Here is a 21407-nt window from a genome sequence, read left to right as displayed (position 1 = left end):
TATTGTAGTTGCAGTTCACAAATATTGTGTAATATTTCGATAAAATCGGTGCTAACAGGACAAAGCTGTCATCGAAAATGATTGGTAGCTGTGTGTTTAGGTGCACAATAATTACCAGACCACTAAATTTAATGACCCTGCCAACAGCACAAAATTAATTAGAAAAAGCCAGGATAGACTTATAACTGATTTCTGATTCCACTTCAAATGCAAATGATTGTTGGTTGTTATAAAAGTTGAAAACTCATTATTCGCATAGTTAGAAGCAGAATGTACAAACAAACAAACAACTAGATTAAAACTTTAGACTGGCGACGTGGAAATCGATCAAACAAATAAAAATAAAATCATATGGAATCACAATAACGAGAAATATCGACAACTTCCGACATTGAGAATACGAATACCAAGAAATACTAAGAAATAGTCGATTATCATGTAGTTAAAAGTCGTTAAAATTCAACAATAAAAATTTACGATGTATACTATCAGATCTTTTGAGTCTTTGTAAGCGTCTATCAGTGTGAATCTTTAAGAAAAGCTTATCAACTTCTTTTTTGAAATAAGAATAAGGTGCGAATTTTTCGCTTTTTCGCTTCGCGCGATATCAGTCTCATCGGAACGTTAAATGTAACCGAACGTACGACACTCGTAAAACGGATCTAACAGATCCGGATCCGCGACTAAGCTTAGAAGAACACAAAGTGCACACTTTACACTTTGTTGAAGTTTTACTTTAGTTGAAAATATTGCCGCGAGACGTATCTAAGCACATTGTGTTTTCCTCACTCGCGTAGCGTTTCCGACTTTGTGTGGAAATGGCTGATAAATCAATGGCCGCCTTTCCGGTTAGTGTGTGAGTGTCTATAAATCTGTAATATGCGTCGAGCGTTCAGCATAATCGGCTTAAATGTCGATTTTCAAAATTTAAACTCTAAATGCAAATTTTGTCATGTCAGCACTTCTTTCCTTTGTGTTGTTTTAGTGGTGGCAAACCGAACGCGCCCGCGTCATTTAAATTAACTTTTGACATTTAGGCTTTCGGTTAAATTACTTTACTCTTTACTCTTTATTACCTATTGTGTGGAAACCCTACGAGCGCTCGAGAAAAATTCAACGGAAGTTGCACCACAAAACAAAGAAACCTGTAAAATGCCTTAATAACCGGACGAGTAGTAGGTATAGTCATAAGAAAATTAATGATGAATTGCAAATTTAACGACAAAAAAACTCTTGATATTAATAAAACGGCACAAATTACACTAAAGAATACTTAAAAAATTATTATGGCAATTCGATTTTTTAATTTTGAATATAATAGCTTCATTATTTTAAATCTATAAAATACTTAACGTAACTTTATGTAAATTTATTGTTTTGCAAAATTATACCACAGCTTTTACAAGCAGATATTCTCCCCATAGCGTGATCAATCACTATCGAATAAAAATTACTTGAAAATGAGTTATTATTCGCGATAGTACCGCTAGTTTCCACACTGGATGCGCAAGGACGAGCGTGATGCGACTACTAATCGATGTTCTACCAATGCTAATGTCCTTCAAGCTCCACTTTAACGACAAAATCTTATTTTCCACTGCATACTCTATGACTCTTATCTTATCATAACACGTCGCTCCGATGTATTTTTCTTGATGGTTTTCTGTGACTCTGTGTTTGACCCCTTGTTATCTGTGTTTTTTATTTGTTGTAAACATTAGTTCACCACCACTTTTGACTGACACTTTGATTGACGTTACTTGGTTCTCGCTCTTATTCTCTGTTGGATTTGATATGATTTTTTAATGTGTAATATTTGTCTTATGCGTTTTTTGTTTATAGCTATCCCCAACAAGCCTAGCGAAGGTAATTTTAGGCCAGACTATTGATAATGTGATAATGATGAATTGCCTAACAAGTGTCTGACTGTACCCTAGCGGTGTGATGATGAATGAGGCGGAATGTACTGTCTTAAATCTTGACTAATGCTCATGTCGAAGCAAGCGATAAGAACTGTGCTCTTGTTAAAGTCTGTAAAAGTGTTTCCTCTTCGAACCTAAAGTGACACGCATGAAGCATGAAAAGTTTTCATTCTTCATGATTTCCAATACTAGACTGTTTCTTGCAATACTGTGTACTAGGAATATGATGGAAATGTTTGTAACTTATTAGATTTCAACACCCACAAAATGGTGGTTAACATATTACGAGTTTCAAACTTCTCCACCAAATGGTGTTGTAGTAACTAGTAATAAAAGTAGCATGCAAATGTATCTTGGCTTTAAAAATGTTGTAAATCATAAACAAATAGTGTTGAAAGTATTTAGTGTATTTATTAAAACAACTTTAAGTTGTCCGTAGTGACTTGAGTTAAGTCACCTTAACTTGCACTTACTAGGTGATAACAAAAAACCACTCAACATACGTGTAAGTTTGAACATATGTAATTATTTTGTGTTTTTCTCTGTCTGTTTCCTCTCTTACCTCGCCGCTGGGAATCTGTAGCGGCGCATGTCATCGGTGCGCGCGCGTAAGTCCCTCACTCCTCAAGCCGTGGTGTGTCTGCAGGTGGGCGACGGACCCGAGGAGGACCCGCCCGATCCGCTCGACATGAGCTGGCCTTCCGGTGCGCGCAAGAGGATCACCTACATCCTGCTGGCACCCATCGTCTTCCCGCTATGGCTCACATTACCTGATACTCGCTCACCTAGAGGTAAACATCATCTATACAAAGTAGGCAGCCAAGATTACACAAAATGGCGAACATTCTACTCGTAAATCATCATTTTAGTAGATTTATCGATATTATTTAAATCCAATTGTAGTTCTAATACTAACTATTTTCTACTTCATCCACATCTCAATCTATGATAAACCGCCGGCGATTAAACCAATAAATTGCTGGCGCATGACTGGATTTCACCTGTATCCTTGTACAGCTCGTTTTTGCCAGCGCGCGCCGCGGTTGACTTATCTCCGCGATAAATTAATTAAATTTCGTCCCGTGTTTCCCAAACTTGCGGATTTATTTCCGACGCCGACACACGGGATTCGTATATATCCTTTACTCATTTTGGCTTCCACTTCGGTTTCGATTTCGATTGCTGTCGCTTTTTGTTTTATTCCCCATGACAACGGCAAACACCAAAACTTGACCTCGTTTCACTGGCGTACATTAGCGCCACTGTGCGCCCGGTGGCGGCAGTCGAATGTTGCACGATAATATCTTATTTTCGTGCCATTGCCGCCACCCCCGTGTATTTCATCGTTGGATAGGAGTACGGGTATAAAACGGCTGGTTTTTATATAGCATGCGAGAACTCGTTCGATTATATTTTAATTATTTTCGATTTAGATTTAGATTTTAACTGCCCTTTGCGACTAATGAGCGGATTAATAAATTTCAGTGCTTGGTACACGTCGTCATTTACTAATTACACTCAGTTACTGATCAGCACTCGTTGAAATTATCAAATTGTCTGCAAAATTCTAAATCTCAGCGAAGAGTTTTCAATTATTAAGCTAAATTTAAGAAAACTTTTAATTGTGCATGCCTTTGCTTCTCTGAAAACTTTCTAGGCTTTAAAATATAAATCATCTCTCGCTATGCAGCGTGAGACACTTACCGCCATCTAAATCCATCTTCACTTTTTGTTCCATTTTCTCTTCCCTTTTTGCTTAGAGTGTAAGTAAGCTGCAATGCAATTCAGATTTCTGGTTCGTTGTATCTTATGCTCGTATTATTTTAATGATCCGTTTTTTTCTCATAACCGCTTGACTCTCCAGTGGCAATCTTATATTTTGCGGCGCGCTTGTATACCGTACATTCTCGTTAACTCTATTAAGCCCACTTCCTTCGACTCGCACCGCCAGCGGTTTAATTGTTATTAATGAGCCTTCCTCTACATCTCGGCGTCTTTCCGTTTTCGCAGCGGTTTAACGTCGGCTTTACAGTCAGTTGACTCATCTTCATATTTTTATAAACAGTTTATTTTTATTTCTACTTTGTTTTCGTTTTGTGAAAAATTATATTCCCTATCTAGGTAAGAAATTCTTCCCGATTACGTTTGTGGGAAGCATCCTGTGGATCGCCGCGTACTCGTACCTGATGGTGTGGTGGGCGAATATGGTCGGCGACACTGTGATGATACCTCCGGAGGTGATGGGGTTGACGTTCCTTGCGGCCGGAACCTCCATTCCGGATCTCATCACGTCCGTCATCGTCGCGAGAAAGGGCTTCGGTGACATGGCCGTCTCCTCTTCCGTCGGGAGTAACATTTTCGATGTTACCGTCGGGTAAGTAAAAACACGCAGAAAACATCAAACATGCCAATAGCATACAAAAAACACTGTAAATTTGGTTGCCTATCAATCAACTATGATGGATAACGACGACGCGGTGACAAATATGTTGTAATAGAAAATTTACCACCTGAATTTAACACTTACCATTATAATAAAGACAAAACCCGGTAGACAACTAGACACCTAGGCTAATCAATCATATAATGAACGTGAGGACAAGCGTTAGTGGTCCAGGCATACTTCATCATAGTCATCCCCCAAGATTCAGGATTATAGTTGTAACACAGGTACACCTGTTTCGTCATTCTGCGTGAAGTTAGTTTGCGTCGTCCACTTAGATTCAGTTTTAAATAAAGTAAAGCGCATTCAAAGACCCGGAGACGTCCGATGTAGGTCAAGACTTGATTCTTCAACGAACGACCTCTCAACGCCGACGGGACACAAGTGCATAAAGCGTGCTCGTCGTTCGTGTTAAAAATATATCGCGCGTCTTGCGCTATCGTTGTTTATTTAAACATAGAATTTTATTTGCACGGCTGATGACTATCGACGTGATAAATTTTTATCGACATTTTTGGTAAATACAGAAATACATTTGCCTTATATTTATTATATTTAAGTCAATATGTAACATTTTATTTTGAAGGATATTAGAGATTTTGACCGGAAGGGTCAGTTCCATCCGACCGGAAAAACAGCGTCGCATCCATCAAGTTAATTGAACCATATAGAACCATTTAATGAAACTATACGTTACACCCAGACGCCGAATCTATGAAAGCCACCGGTATTTATCTATCTGGAAGCGATTCGGAAGCGGGCACATTCTATGCCCATAGAGCGCCAATGCCAATGTTGCCCTGCGCCTCCGCCACACCAACCAGCGCGACGCAATACCGCGACCTCTGTGCCCGTGCCAGCAGCCCAAGGGGCGATATTTAGGTCAGTCGGCTAGAGGCGGTCGTCGCTGCCGACTTGGAGGTCGCGCCATTACGCGGCGTGTTGCGCCCCATGCACACCACCACCTTCTGGCATGCACTACACGAAATATCGAGCCATTGCTGCCATTCAAATGTCAGCCGCGTGGATATGACTAATCCATTAATGTCTACCACCGGCCCATTTCACCGCGCGCCAATCCCTAGAATAAGACTAGTGCAAGAAGCGGAATCGAAATTGATTTGATTTAAAGCAAACGCGAACGGAAAAGATCTCAAACGAAATAAATCAGTAGTGAACTCGTACAGATTGCGTTCAATTGACAAGGATTAAGGAAAAGCATAGAAATATCGAATTATGACAATAAATTACATTCACATGTAGTCAATTTGCGAAATGGACAAGCACAGATTCGGATTAAATGCTTTATTATTGTGTTATTGGCTGGGCAAAGTGCCAAACATTTTGGGCTAGAAATGCACAAATCGATGCTGATGTTTTCTCATATGTAACAAATTAAACACTTAAAACCGACCTGTGGTAAGCTAAGGGATCAAAACTACACCAACAATTAGCTTATCCCTGAGGTGTAGGCAATCCCACAAACAATACACAACCAAGGTTAAATTAATGTGATATTATTTGTGTGTCAAGAGTATCCCTAATTATCCGTCCCATAAAAACGTCCGTAAAATTCTGTAGCTCATAAAAATATAGGACTCTTAGTCGTAAACCAGAACAAAATGATATAATTATTTCTGAAATACACATATCCATTGGCAACTCTATAAATCTTTAATGTGATTACACTTTTAACGCTTTTTTTCGCAATGTTTTAATGTGTAATTCTGTTTGCAGTTTACCAGTGCCTTGGTTGATATACGGCATTGTCTACGGAAAGCCCGTTGAGGTGAACTCGGTGGGGATGGTGTGTTCGATCACCATCCTGTTCATGATGCTGCTGTTCGTCATCATGTCGATCGCCTGCTTCCGCTGGAAGATGAACAGAGGGCTTGGTTTCACCATGTTCCTGCTGTACTTCGTTTTCGTGGCCGTCTCATTGATGTTCGAGTACGAGATCATCGTCTGTCCCTTTTAAGTAGCGCATAGGATGCAAAAGATCCTCAAGTGGCGTCAAACGCAAAAAAGGATATACAGTTATCAAAATACTAGCGAACCAACACCATATTACGAAAAGTGTTGACAGAATGAAAATCTACAACCAACCAGAAAAGCAAACAAATAAAGTCAATGATTATATTGAAATTGATACAATGAAAACCAAACAAAACGTGCAAAATTTTAACTATTTGGTAGAATTTGGTTAGGATAACATAAAATAAACTAGCGAATGTAATGCTTGATGCATTTTCGTAAGTCATGCGAGTCTAAATACAAAGGAATTAAAACGTAACGAACAATTTAGAAGAGAACAAAACGTGTGTGACGTGATTGCACTTGTTATTCGCATTTTATCACAAATATGGCAACGATAAACCTAGTATACATAAATAATTTAACGTTTTAGAAGATGACAATTCACTACAGCCAACATCTTGACAAATTAACTAATGAAACAAAAAATAATGAGATATATGATTTTGAAACCAATGGCAATATTAGACAAATTGCAGAAAGAAAAAACTTCACGCACAAAAATCGAATGAACAAAAAACTTACGAATATAACTGGACGATTACTTAAACAAACAAAGAAACAAAATAAACGCAAGGCGATTGTGTTATACATGACGGTGTGAATAACTTTAAAATCCAATGCAATTGTAAACTAACGCGACTTTCGCATCAAAATATATATCGACTTCCAAAAACACGCGCTAGAGTGGTTTTAGACAGAAAAACATACTGTAGAATCATTGCGAAATCAAAAACGAGAAACAACTTCAACAAAGGGATGCTTATTCTCAGCGAGAATACCAACCAGGAACCCAAACAAACAAAAACAAGATACAAGATGAAAAGAAAAATATATAGCAATAAAATTATGAGCATAGACTAATTTTTACTATAATAAAATTAATAATGTTGTTTATTAAGGGTCATATATATTGAGAAAGAGATTTACCCGAGAGGAGATATGACAAAATATATATTAAACAAAAAGCCCAAAAAATATTTGTATTAACACCTCGATGAATACAGAAATTAACAGTTTTAAAAACTGGTATAGTAAAAACACACACAAAAAAACATAAATGAGATGATAAATGATAAACTAACAAATAGTATGAGTATGAGTACTAACGAGTCCTTTTAAATGTAGATATTATACATAAATACATAACTTAATTATATACATATATAAATATATTATAATGATATGATATATATATGTTTAAGTTGACAGCTGATTTCATATGATGCGATAGACGTTTGGTTTTTTATCACGAGATGACTTTTTTCGAACTACACGAAAAGCGCATGAAACTAGACATTTTTAGAATTATAATACTTATACACATAATTAAGATGATGGAAATTATGTAGAGCAACACCATACACACACACAATAAAAACACAACACACAATCACATCCAAAATAACAAGAAGAACACATAACAAAAGCGCTGTTTTTATATCGATGAAACAATATTGTTGTTCGTAGCGATTAACGGATTCACAAATTTGTTTCGCAGCAAGCAGGGGTAATAATTAAATGAACAATTGTACATTATATAAAAACTAAAAGCAAGCAAAAAAATTTAAACTAAACGCAGAATTAATTGTACCTTATAACGTGTTTAACGTTTACTATTGGGTGTGTAGCAAACAGCAGCTGAAATTTGTAGGCATTCAAGTGACACATTCTCACCACGCTATTAATATATTTCAAAGAAATTTGTGCGTGAATGTGAACGAAAACGAAGTGATAATGCAGTAGAACACACCAAACACACTCACACATACACACGCAAATATTCAAATATTAATATATAAATATAGAAACACACACAAAAAAAGAAGAATTACAAACGTACATATGAGTGGAGATATGGAACAACTTCCCGATTTTAAATTTATTAATTAGCCGTGTTACACATTAATGACTTACGATTACGAGGTATGGTACACAGCGAGATGCTTGTGCGTGTAAAATATTATCATCCGACTAATGCATTCATACTAGCGACACCTGTAGGACAATAGCGTACATACCAAAGAAACGTTATGAACAGGCTTTGAAAGTTGTACCAGTTACCAGTTTTGTTGATTTCGATTATTTCGGTTTGTTTCACTTTGAGTTACAAGAGAACAAAACATCGAACATGTCAAAGCTTTACCTTTTTACCATTTGGTCGTGTTACAGTTTTGCCATTTTACCGTTGAATCATCAGTTGACAGGTTATCAGGCCTAATCATTCTTCTAAGCGTACGCGTATACTAAACATTAACTTTAAACTTAACTTGACGACATAGATACATACACAGGGTGTTTCGGGTTTGAACAATACACTTACACACATACAAAACACTCACTTTCTGTAAGTGCCTATTCGTTGTGTTTCTCTTCTATCTATCAAATCTAACATTACTCAGACACCATGTTCCATATGTGATAAATTGTTTCAATGATTTCTTTTCCATCCCTCTCCTCGAGTACCTGCTTTTGAATTGAATGCAAACAAAGTGAAATGGACACATATAGTACAAAAATAAGCAGCCAATCAATCTTGTTACATTATAAATATTAAATCAAAACATAACCTAACCAAATTTTGTGACTAAATTGTTGTTTATTGATTGATTTCGAACGATTACTCATCATTCTCACGAAAGAAATTAAAAATTACGACAAAAACAAACAAAAAGCTATTAGAGAGTTATTCATAGGTAATCTTGCACCTAAATCACATTACCTATTGTAATCAGAGTAAATCTAACCTAAAAATCTTTGATGTCGTTTGCAAAACTATAGAAACAAGAATATATATAAAGATTAATGACGAGGTGGTGTAAACAAGAGGGATATTCTCTATAAAAATGCAAGCGATGCCATAACCCAAGCGAGCAAATGAGATGATTAGATAAAAAGCGAATATTAAAACTATATTCACCAAAGACGCACTTCCAAATCGATGTTTTTCTATACTTAAAACTTAAATGAAACTACTACAAATTATAAATTAAATCGCCGATGCTAGATCGGCGGTCGATGATGAACATAAAAAATAAGATGATGAAGAAAAAAAAAACACGTAGCTATTCATATACTTAAATTTAAATGAATAAATATTAAAACTATCGATAAGTAATATTTGCGAGTACGTGATGCGGCATATATAACACACATTCAACACTAATACTCAACTTGGCGAACGACAGGTTGACGCATTAAACATTAATTAAACTATAAATGATGAAAACGAGTCCAGTAGTTTTAGGGCATATCAATTATTGTATTATGAAGCGGGTTTTAAATTTTAGACACAAACACACTCTAACACACACGCCATTTCAATCGAGTGATAGGTAGCATACATTACTAGTCTTGTGTCTCTGTCAGTTTTATCAAACTTATTATTCGCATCACATAAACGTAAACATTTCGTGCGGGTATGATAATTATTATGACCAACATGGTGCTGACATCTGTTGTCAAAATATACAAATCATACCGGCTTACCTGCTATTATTCCACAATAATAAACAAGTTATAAAAACTAAAAATTAAAGTGAGTAAATAAATAACACACACGAATGATAAACAGATGAGCAACTTTGAGATTTGAGATTTTACGGTTTGTTAATGAAGTTTCCAAAAAAAAAAAAACAACAACTCTACTTACCTATATTGACTACATACTTAAATCTTGTTCTCTATTGTCAAGACTTCTATCTATCAATATACTTATCTATACTTATCAGCCAATTGAAAATTAATCTGAACTAAACTAATGATTGTTGACAATGAACGCAAAACTAAACATACAATTATGTTAATTTTATCTATTTGTTTTGAATCTTATCCTGCGCGTGCGCGAAGCCTCTCTGTGTATGTATTCACTTCATTTCGTGTTCAGAAATCTAAAACAACGCTAGAAATAAAATCTAACCTTAAATTGGACAAGGACTTAACCAAACTTCAAACTGTAATATAATTGTAGATATATACTTACAGTCTTACAAACAGACAAAGCTATCGATTTCATTTCATTGACTTTAGCCCATGACGCAAGGAATATTAAAGTTTTTGTCTTCAGTTTAAGTTTGGTTTGTATGACGATGTTGATCGTTTTGCGTTCCACACATTTTGACTTAACATATCTGATTGTTGTTATAATATTGTTGTATAATGTTGAGAGAGAGAAACGGGCGAAACGCGGGTCTCATTGTAAAAATTTCGTTGTCATTTAATGGACGTTTGGCATTATGTACAAACGCATTGTAATTTTATAGGAAGGGCATAACTAGTGTATATTTAATTAAGATATAATTGCTAGCGGCGTGCGAAAATTTGAGAGATTTGCCGACTTTCCACACCATCACGCTCGCGATCCAGTTAGGTTGTTTGAGTTTCGCTGAATGTACAGATAAATAAAGTTTAAGTTTTTGTATGTATGTCGTTCCGCGCGCGTTGTAATGTTATATGAAGCATACGTTTGATTGTACTTTTGCGCATCATAGGCATATACCACCACCAGCAAAACAAAATGAAGAAAAATGATATGAGCAACCAACATGATGAAAAATATTAAGTAAAAATTAATCAATTAAATTATATAACATTAAAATAAACATTAAATTTTAACAAGATACAGAGAATATTAAGATTGTTAATGGTGTATATCTAGTAGATTGTTATTGCTAGAATGAAAAACAAATTTTTATTATTATAGGAATGTAATGATATTATTATTGAAACCATTACCATGGTATGTTACTTTTTTGCCGACAATATATGACATGTATAATATTAAAACTTTGGTGAATTCATTTTATCTTCTACAGAACACTGAATAATTCATTAAATACTTTCCTTATTGCTTGTATTTTCAACAAGGCATAAAAGTATTAACTATCAGCGTAATAATACTCCCAGCAACTACGACTTACTTCATAAATGATTGTAATGCGTACAAAAAGTAATAACGATGATTAAATAGCTTCAATACAAACCACAATTTTCACATTTCAAGGTTTTGCAGCAAAAAAAAACGCTAATCGTAGCTATTCGCAAATCTAATTCAACTGTCAATACATATTACGACATCTATGAGCGGTTTTCTGTATTAATATTGTGCAAGGTCGCTGCTGTCGTTTTGCTATGTCCGTTCGACATCAAACCAAGGTCATTATTGAATTTTTCGTTACGTAAAATCGGGTCGGGCGCCTTGCTCCAATTTTACTATTCGCTTGAAAGAGTTGCCCACAAATACAAGAACGACTAGCCCGACGTCAGCTAGTGACTGTAAAGTCACAAAGTGACTCAGTCCGGTTTAGTCAAGCGCGATCCGAGGTTGTTGGCAGAGCGCGTATTGCAGTGCTCGCAGCACAGTTCAAGTCGTGTAGCTGTGTCTCCTAGTAATTATATTACACCGCGGTTCTCCCCCTCGCGCACCGCCTGATCATTTTTCGTTCTCGGGCTTCTCAAATCGTTCACGAGTTTTGGCTGTACGTCAGTCCACCGTGTTCGTTCGCGAGTGTTCCTCCTGGCTAGTGTTTTAGTTAATTATAGCACCATGCAGCGGCCGTCGTTGAAAATCATCCTGAGCCTTTTATTGCTCACACCAGCTGTCCTCAGCGAAAGTAAGTGCGCTTGATTTCATTGTCATGTGATTGTCAGGCGATCTTATAGCTTTGTTGATGCATTTATTCATTGTCGAGGGCGTGGTGTATGTATTTCGATCGTTATAAACGTTTTCTAGCAATAACTGAACGATGTGCGTCTGAATAGTCTATTAATTAACGATAAACAGTCGTCAACCTTGCTGCGTAGCGCGCCTTTAATCATTTAGGCACTGCTCATTGATTCCATTAATAACTGAGCAGTGTACAAACGCGTTATTGCAGTTATTTCAGGCACACATGGTGAAATATCCTTTGTACTCGGCATTCCGTCGAATTGCATATTAAATTACTAAACAAAAACAACTTTATTTCATGATGTATTTCTTGTCTTTAGTTAACGTTGACCTCAATTATGACGAGGATCTGCGAGCTCAACAGAGTAAAAGGTTCGATGTCAAATCGCACTTCCAAATCAAATGCTCCGTGACGGGTGATGACAGTGTGGACGCTAAATGGCACAAGGGTAGCACAGAGGTAAAACCTTCTGAGCGAGTCTCTACCTCGAAGCAGGGTACCGTCTTCTCTTTGAACGTGAAGCATGCCACTGAAGAGGATGCCGGCAACTACGAGTGCGTTGTTTTTAAGGACGACAGTGAAGTAAAGCGCGCCAATATCACCTTGGTCAGCAAGGTTTACGTGAAGATGGTCGCCAATCTTAACTTTGTTGAAGGCGAAGCCATCAAGATGGTGTGCCAGGTGGTTGGCAGTCCAACCGTCACCTGGATGGTTGGTAGGTGTTATCGTTGTTACGAAACAACGCTTATCAGCAGCGATTGTAAATTTATCACGATTGTCATCTTGATTTATTATATATTCAGAACAAGTGGAGTTGTGAATTGGTCTTGTTAGGTTTACAAACGAAATGCTGATATTTTTCATGGTTTAATTTACTTGATTATAAGTTATCCAAGTTAACAGTTTCGATTTCTGTTTAATAGGTAATGAAACCTATGATGAAAGTCGCGATCGAGTCCTATTGGAGAAGGATCCCGAAAGCAATGTAGAGAACACTATGCTTGTTATCAAGGAAGCACAGATGAGCGACCGAACGGAATACAAATGCATGGCTACTAATGCATACGGTGACACAGCCGATGGAACGACTATGGTTCGCATTAAGGGTAAATATTCATAATCATTTTGTTTACACTAAATGCTCAGTGCAAATTATATTGGTTGACGTTAATAGCACTTAATAACACTGGTTTATGCCTTATTACGACTGATTATGTTTGTTTCCAGATAAGTACGCCGCTTTGTGGCCTTTCCTGGGAATTTGCGCCGAAGTCTTCGTTCTTTGTGCAATCATTCTCATCTATGAGAAGAAGCGTAACAAGACCGAGCTGGAAGAAAGCGACACTGACCAAAGTCCAGACCAGTAAGTGATCTGATCACATGTTTACCCACACACGCAAAAACGCGTCTTATGACGTTCGTCTCGAGTGCTAATAGATTTTCAACAATACTAAACACACACAAACGAATACAATAGTTACGTTAGCGCTAATATGGTTCTATTCTTGTTTTATTTTAAGGAAACATTAACCGATTAGTAGATTGCCACAAGTTTAAATCGCAAGTTGAAAGTAGGTACACTAATCCATACTTGGTTTTGATGTTTTTGTTTTGTTTTCCTGATCTAAATACCGGTTTAGTTTGTTATTTTTCCTTTGGTCCCGGCGACCATCCATAACATGTGTTAATGTAGTCCAGAATTTATGGGGACCCAGAAGTTGCAAATCAGTTTTCAATTGTGGCGTAAATAACTTTATAGTAGAAAATAATAACTTTATAGTAATTATAAATAACAAGTTTGGGCGCCGTGACTATTAAATTTATTAACATAACATTTTACCCATACTAGTTTAAGGTGGTGCTAATTAAATTACATATTTGTATTTTTGTAGGAAAAACACTCCTGATCACGGCAAAGACTCCTCCAACCTAAGACATCGGCAGTAAATCCTCACACGCACGCCATACTGCGAATGAAATTGACATAACAACAGTTTAAGCTATTATTAGTCGTAGGAGCATGTTGCCGGAAACAAATAACAATTCGCAAATTTGTCGATTTTAATCGCGACAACGTAATATCATCATACATCAGTTCATTATTGGTTTTGGTGAAATTGATGAGAAGATAATTGACGTGAGGAACGCAAAACGGTACTTAAAGTGTACTTATCTACGTGAAACCAGAATAATCAATACGAAACACAACAGCAAAACCGCCTCCCAAAATGAATAATTACATGTTCCAGCAACAAAACCAAAACAGATTTAATATATTTCTGTAAATAGGATCAATTAAATAACTAATATTAATTATAACTATAACTTCATGATATATTAAATACTAACTAATTTAATGTTACACAATGACGCTAAGAATGAAAATGTTTCAATCACTATTTTAACTTTGCAACTATTTGTTAACAAATTGCCTCTCACGTTTATCACCCGACTTAAATTAATTAATTACTTGGAATGCAATCAACTTATGTTGTTCTACATTTACTCGGTAGTAAATTTTGTACCTAGTTGCATGAACAAGTTATTGATGAAGTTTATCACAATCCAACTGTAATTATTTATATCGTTAGGTACAAGAATCCAATCAACAAAATTTTTACGTGTTTAGATGTCAAATTTAATCAATTTAGCACATAGTTTACTTGTAATTATTGAATACCTAAGTCCGGATTTATTTAATTGAAATATTAGCTAAAATATCGAACACATGCAAAATCGTAAAATATATAGTCTTATTAAGTATAACAATGATTGCGATACCAAAGTTTAAGTCAAGTGTGTCAGAAGATAATGGCAGGTGTTCCCGTTGTGTTTTATTTGCTGAATTGCATTTGATGTGTTTATACTAGTGTTATTAACTTTTGTAGATGTTTAGTTTCCATTTGTTTTAATTTTTCATTTGGAAGTGAAATGTTCTTACTGTTAACTATATACTGTTACTAGGCTAGAACGTTATGCGTCATACAAATAGTCTATAATTATTGCAATATTTTTAAACGTTGCCTTTATTAAACAACAATCCAAGGTATTAATGGTGTATTGACCTGTAGTAATTGACCATTTGTAACATATCTGTTGTGTTTTAATATTGTATGTAGTATATTGATGGATGATTTAATTTATTTTTCAATTGCTCTCAACCTGTAGAGAATAGAGAGTTTCAAGTTGTAAGGGTTTTATGATCTGGTAAGTATTATTCTATTAATATATGTTTAACTGACAATTTGAGCTGGTATTTTAAATTGTAACTAAATATTGTGATTGGTATTTAAACAATTACTCTTCCTAAAATTACTTTTTTGTTCAATCTGTGGAATCTAAATGGGAATCAATCTTCATCTTCTTTATCCTGGGATTCAATTTTGGGTTTCTTAGTCAGATTACAGAATAAGAGACCCTTTACAACTTGTATAGCATTTCTATGCCCTAAATCCTAATTAAGGGGCCCCAATTTGTTCATTTCCAATTAAAGGAAATAAATGAATGTTTAAATTTTAGGTATGCCGCATGACAGGGACAAATTTTTGTATATAATTAATTTGGGGCACTTCTTAAGGTTTTATTGCATTACAAATGCATTAATGTCTTACCTAAAAAAGTGCTTGATTGCTTTGTTGGTACAGAATATATATATTTTTAAACAGTAAATTTTAGGGCTTTTTTTTAATCCATACAGAGTTCAATAATTTGGGTTTAGTATATTTTAGAAAAATTGCATTTTTTGGTGCATATTATAAAATATTTCTCTTCGTTTTAAAGGGTGGAACGGTGTGTAGGTTTTGAAGGGTCTTTTGACTATTTTATGCAAAGTACAAATTGCTAACACTCATTTTAGGGCATTAGAAGGTCATTCTGAACAGATGACCATAGGAAATTCGATTGTGGACTAATTGATTAAATTGATCGAATAATACCCAGAGTTGAGTAACAAATTTATTTGGCACAGTCTATTGCAAAATAACAAAACAATCATTTTGATTGCTTACAACCTATTGAAATTAATTAAAACAATAAAATTTATTTTGGTCAAGTTCATAATAAATTGCGGTAAATAATTGATCAGATCATTAAACTCCAAATAACTCAAACTTTCATTTCTGAGGGTTATAATGTACTTTCGGTTCCAACAAGGTTACAAAAATGTCTGCAGCTTGTTTACGTATTCGCGATTGTTGATGAATGAAGTAAAAAATACAATCTCATTATTTATCTTATTCCTCCTTTCCGAAAATTCAGGGTGACTCATCGATTTATTTATAAATCAACTGGATACATATAAATGAACTGATGAAATGTTTTGTGTTTGTTGGCCATTCCGTTCAAGTGACTAGAAATTTCCTATGTAAACAATTTTCATTTACACACCTTGAGCGTTGTGATTATACAAATATTAGACTGGCTTTTTATATTGACGAGTTAGAGTTCTTCTATCTACTCACATGCTAGTTATATGTAGTTGCAACACTGTCTTCAACTTCAACAAGTCATTGATTTATTTACGACTTCGTGTAGACGCATTTCTTATGTGTCCATGATTAAAATTTAACCAGGATTGTAATTCTTTATTGAAATTAATTTTTTTTTGTTGTTATGATTGTTATAGTCATTTGTCATTATCGCTGGTATATTGTCTTAATGTTCTTATTGATAGAAGCTATTTAAGCAGCGAAATTCAATTTTTTTTAATAGTAATTTTGGAGGGTATTTAACACGAGAATTTATATAGTTTTTTTTAGTTTGAATAAAATCTAAAAAATCTACTGAATCAGTTTTTAAAGGAAACTAACAATCTATCCCTGCTTTGCACTGAAATACTTGACTAAGGTTTAAAGTCAAGTTAGCGCTGTTCAGGGTGTAATCATAATTATTGTGCCTCTTGGTGCAATCTTATTTCGAATAATATAATAATAATACGATTGAATTTTCAGTACAATCCTTAACCATTATTTAACACCTTACGAGTTATAATTTCGCTACCAAACTTCGCCGGATAGCCTACTGGGTGTATTGGACGATTGCCCAAAAATTTCATTAAAACCATTGCATACATCCATTTTATATATGTAGATGAGAATTTGAAAACATTAGTTAGAAGGCACCCGTGCATTGCTTACAATTTTTTTCAACATCGACATTATTTACATAGACATTGAAGTAAATTTGTTTATGCGCCGTGTTTAATAGTCGCATCTCATTATACAAGTCACACCGACAACATTAACCTTGTCGTCGAATAAATAAAATATACCGGGAATTATTCTACTTTATTGCGCTTAGAATTCCAATCTGGGAAAAGTTTGTAAAGGCCGTAATGTAAAAACCCATTATAACTTTACGTTTTTTCCATAAAATTAACGTTTTACAAGTCATTCTAACAATTTCATAACAACTTTATAACAAGATTATATCTTATTTGAGCAACATGCGGAAGCCAATATAAAACAAACACAAAATGATTTTCTTTTATAGTCAAATTCCAAAACATTACGAATCGCACAACTATGCAATAAATAATTACTCATCAACTATAAACGCCATTTGTGTTATGTTTAGTGAAAATGATTTATGGAGCTTTGAACATAACAATCCTATTTTTATAATGCGCACTAAACTTTCCGTTCCCCTCAAACTTGTGGTCAAAAAATTTGACATGAAAAACATTCTCAGATTTCTACAGAAACAAATGCGTGTTCCATGAATAATTTCCTCCGTTTTCTATCTACATCAAAACAAAGTGAAACATTTGCACAGCGCAGAGTAGGTGTCGAGCGTTGGAACCTAAACAAAAATCAATATTCCGATTTTTGTTCGAGTTTATTACGAATACAGTTGCATTAGTGTGCAGCTTTGATCACTCGCCATAATGAATTGAAAAACGTAAAAAGAGTAGGTTTATTCATTGCATCTGTGAGTACATTGGTAGTGTTGGATGAGACTAAATTTAAAAGTTGCTAAATATCTATTTTAAGCAAATAAAAACAAGAATTTTAGATGCATACGACACGATAGAATTAAATTAATTTCTAATTAAATTTGAATGTAAATAGATTATTCACCATTAAATTAATAGTGCTCTATGATATTTTATTATATTATTATATTGTTATGTAAACAATCAACATCTGCCAATTATGATTTTTTAGTAAATAGAAACTGAATAATAAATTGCATAATAAGTTTTCATTAAGCTGTGCCAGGCAAGTTGGGAAACAATTTTTTAACTTTTTAATTTACAATTAGTGTGTGCCAGCTGTGTGTTAATTGTTTAATTAAATCTTGCTGCAGTGGAGCGTGAGTTCAAAAAAGTCCGGATAGGGTTTAAGAAAATTGTAATAAAATTGTTCCGAAAGGTGTTTTCAAGACATATGTCAAGTAGTTATTAGAGTCGTTTGTCAATTTATAGACTTCGTCGAGATTTCGGAACTTGCAACGGAAATAAAATTCCACCGAATCATATTTGATTGAAGTGCAAATCAAAAACTAACTTCGTTTCTCATAAATTCTTTTGATCCGTAAAATTTACAGGTTTACGTATACCAAGAATATTTGAACTTAAACTTTGAAAAGAACTCAAAGAAAACGAGGAAATGGGGAAAGAAAGCGAAGAAGTTGAAAGTATTGATGTACCAGAAGCAGAAGTAAGTTTTAATAACATAATTATTTTGTAAGTACGTATAAAAATTCTAGGAAGGTGATAAATGGTTAACAACATCCGAATTTATTTTTGTGAATCTCTCAAGACATTATTCAATCGAGAATTATTCGCTTTATAAATATGAAAACCCTTCTGAAGCTCTTAACATTTTTCAAGTATTGATCGCATATCTTATTGTGGGTATACCAATCGGATACATGGAAATTGTCCTTGGACAATACACCAATATGGGAGTATTTCACATCAAACACCTGATGCCAATCGCTCAAGGTATGAGCTATACTTTCATCCTGCAGGTTCTTGCGACCACTACACTCAGCACCATTCTGATGACGCAATATCTAAACTATGCGATGATCATTGGTGCACGTAGTCTGCATGGACAAGGATTACCTTGGTTGGAATGTCCTAAGAACTACAGTGACATTTGCTACAACCCCCAAAGCCCTTGCGAAGGAGATGAGCCTTGTATAAATGAAACAAGGCATTTGTCAACGTATGTATTTTGGGAGTAAGTGTAATTTTAACAAGTTTGATTATGGTTTCAAAGTCAATTCAATCAGTTTCCCAATTAGACACTTGCATTAGTGACCAATTCAATAATTGTGGTTGTGGTGTGACTTACTAGTTAGCGACAAGTTTAACAAGCTCATTTCTCGCCTTGCAGTAAGATTTACATGAAAGGCATTTGTGCACCAGAGGATGCTGATCTCGGCTTGTTGCCGATCCATCGCGCTTTTCCCTTGATGATGACGTGGACTATTGTCTGGTGGACGATGACATTAAACTTTACACGCACCAAAAAAGTAAGTTCCATCATTCATTACTAAACTTCTAAATAACATTTGTCGTCACCATCTGTCGTCTAAAACCCAAAAACTTTATTGTACCCACTGAAATTTTCAGCTCATTAAAAACGCATTCTTGATCGTGATTGGGTACAGATTGGTACAATTCGCAGTACTTGTATTTTGGCTCAAATATATTCTCTATCTACCAAGGATGATTGAACTTCACATGGGATCTCTTGTCAATCTTGAGGTAATCTATGAATCAACCCAACCTCAATTAAATTCTATTGCATTGTTGTCTTGTCGTTGTATGAAGGCATGGAAACAAGCAATTTTAAAGGTCACCGTCGGAATGGGTTTGGGAGATTTCTCTTATATCATGTTTGGAATCCTATCGAAAAGAACAAGGAAGACTGGCGGTTTGATGTGGTTTTGTGGTTTCGCCAGTTTCTTTCTAACCGTAATGGATCACATTGTGATCAGCGGCGGCACGTATTGGCTGTGTGAAGTGGCAAAACTTCCGGTGGAAAAACGATATTTACTCTTTCGTCCTGAGAATATACAACACGAGCTCGGTGTAATGCCTGTGTTATATACTCAAACACGTATAAGACTACCACTTAAAAAATTAAATTTTTACCTATTTAAGCAAATTTTTTAGTGGCAACAAACTGTTTTAATTATTTGTACTTTCTGCACCGCTTTATGGTGCTTTTGTTTCATGCCATGTTGAATTATTCCTTCTTGCAATTATCTATGTATCAAAAATATCCTGGTCTGGAAATTTATGGTGTGTACATTAAACCGTTGTTTTGCTTTTTTGGATTTGGCGTAAGTCTTTTACTTGACAGTAAAGTAAGTTTATTCTTAACCATACAAAAAACATTGTTTATAATAAATGTCTTTTTAGGAAGCGTATGCATTCCGATTTGACATCCAACGTGTTATACTTGAATTCTGTGATCAGTTCAACATCATCATCATCACTGTAATCGTATTTTACATCTACGGCGTATCGAAGTTTTGTGATGATGTGCATTTCATGACTGGTCAGGAACCAGCCAAGTTTTGGTCGTTCGTTTGGGTGATATCACCACTCGTTGTTATTGTTAGATATATTCTCATATGACATTAAACATGCGGTGCCATTTCACTTTCATTTTATTTCAGATTTGTCTACCAGTGTATCTTTTTGACTCTACGTATATATTCTACACGTATCGCCTGATTACCCTTGGGGTTTTTTACAGCCCCTACATGATCTTTCTAACAATTACGGTCGTTCAGAAAATTTATCAAAAGGTAATAAAAAAATGTTTTATGTCAAATATACTTCTCCAGCTAATTTCTTTGCTGTTTTACGTGATTCGCTGCGCCGCGTTTGTTTGATGAAACTTTTTCTCTTTCTCTTACAGCGATTGTTAACTTTATTACGCTCCACCGATGAATGGGGCCCACTTGATCCTCAACTGAAGCTTTACAGAAAATGTTTTAATCCGCGCACTGATTCAAAGCGCAAGAACATGTCGTACAAGTGCGTACATAGGTGTCTAATTGACGAAGTGGTGAGTGGGCATGAAAAATGCAAAAGAAAATCAAATGCTTTTGTTCTCTGATTACATTCTGTTCTGTTGTATTCCCTTCATTTGTTTTAGCATCCGTCCTCGGAAGAAGAGGACGAAGGGACGTTTATTTAAGCTTTGATTGGCAAGATTACACAAAGCAGTAAATGAACTTGGAGCTTTATTCACGCTTTACACACAATTTCTTTTATTTTGTATTAAATTTATATTTAACAAATAAAATGTTACAAGGTATGTTTATAAACGAGTGAATGAGCGAAAGCTGTTTGAATAATTGAGTGGTGCACCT

General features: G+C 35.1%; 3 protein-coding genes across 13 annotated transcripts in view; all 3 read left to right on the top strand.

The window, feature by feature from the left end:
- Positions 1 to 11184, top strand: part of LOC135799626 (sodium/potassium/calcium exchanger Nckx30C) — a 30656-nt gene extending 19472 nt beyond the window's left edge. For 5 of the 8 annotated variants that reach the window (XM_065312800.1, XM_065312799.1, XM_065312797.1 and 2 more), the window contains 4 exons: positions 1843 to 1866; positions 2506 to 2713; positions 4044 to 4296; positions 6103 to 11184. In XM_065312800.1, coding sequence (XP_065168872.1) covers positions 1843 to 1866; positions 2506 to 2713; positions 4044 to 4296; positions 6103 to 6343 — 726 coding nt within the window. In that variant the 3' untranslated portion in view covers positions 6344 to 11184. The remainder of the gene's footprint in view (positions 1 to 1842; positions 1867 to 2505; positions 2714 to 4043; positions 4297 to 6102) is intronic. The other 3 variants (XM_065312801.1, XM_065312802.1, XM_065312798.1) reach the window with 3 other exon arrangements.
- Positions 11185 to 11568: 384 nt separating this feature from the next.
- On the top strand, positions 11569 to 15207 carry Bsg (immunoglobulin domain-containing protein Bsg). Of its 2 annotated transcripts, XM_065312805.1 has the most exons (6): positions 11569 to 12011; positions 12388 to 12783; positions 12992 to 13174; positions 13296 to 13431; positions 13589 to 13639; positions 13961 to 15207. In XM_065312805.1, exons 1-5 carry the CDS (start codon positions 11945 to 11947, stop codon positions 13596 to 13598), a joined length of 792 nt encoding a protein of 263 aa, XP_065168877.1. In that variant the 5' UTR covers positions 11569 to 11944; the 3' UTR covers positions 13599 to 13639; positions 13961 to 15207. The 2 variants fall into 2 exon arrangements, with proteins under 2 accessions (XP_065168877.1, XP_065168875.1); XM_065312803.1 differs by lacking the exon at positions 13589 to 13639 and having other exon boundaries at positions 11572 to 12011.
- Positions 15208 to 18157: 2950 nt separating this feature from the next.
- Positions 18158 to 21352, top strand: LOC135798605 (sodium-dependent neutral amino acid transporter B(0)AT1-like). 3 transcript variants are annotated; one of them, XM_065311479.1, is made up of 11 exons: positions 18158 to 18380; positions 18615 to 18727; positions 18777 to 19255; positions 19412 to 19550; positions 19651 to 19785; positions 19852 to 20140; positions 20197 to 20390; positions 20446 to 20643; positions 20706 to 20837; positions 20951 to 21100; positions 21191 to 21352. In XM_065311479.1, the coding sequence occupies exons 2-11, from the start codon at positions 18677 to 18679 to the stop codon at positions 21230 to 21232; spliced, it is 1809 nt and encodes a 602-aa protein (XP_065167551.1). In that variant the 5' UTR covers positions 18158 to 18380; positions 18615 to 18676; the 3' UTR covers positions 21233 to 21352. The 3 variants fall into 3 exon arrangements, with proteins under 3 accessions (XP_065167551.1, XP_065167552.1, XP_065167550.1); XM_065311480.1 differs by lacking the exon at positions 18158 to 18380 and having other exon boundaries at positions 18480 to 18727; positions 18777 to 19240; XM_065311478.1 differs by lacking the exon at positions 18158 to 18380 and having other exon boundaries at positions 18480 to 18727.
- Positions 21353 to 21407: the final 55 nt, after the last annotated feature.

This window comes from Atheta coriaria, unplaced genomic scaffold, assembly GCF_025399875.1.
Source record: "Atheta coriaria isolate IRGN ID8LTWV9N9 unplaced genomic scaffold, Caltech_Dcor_3.1 hic_scaffold_9_pilon, whole genome shotgun sequence".
In the NCBI taxonomy this organism is placed as follows: domain Eukaryota; kingdom Metazoa; phylum Arthropoda; class Insecta; order Coleoptera; family Staphylinidae; genus Dalotia; species Dalotia coriaria.
The sequence above is the reverse complement of the archived record's forward strand: the minus strand, read 5'-3'. Positions and strand labels throughout refer to the sequence as shown.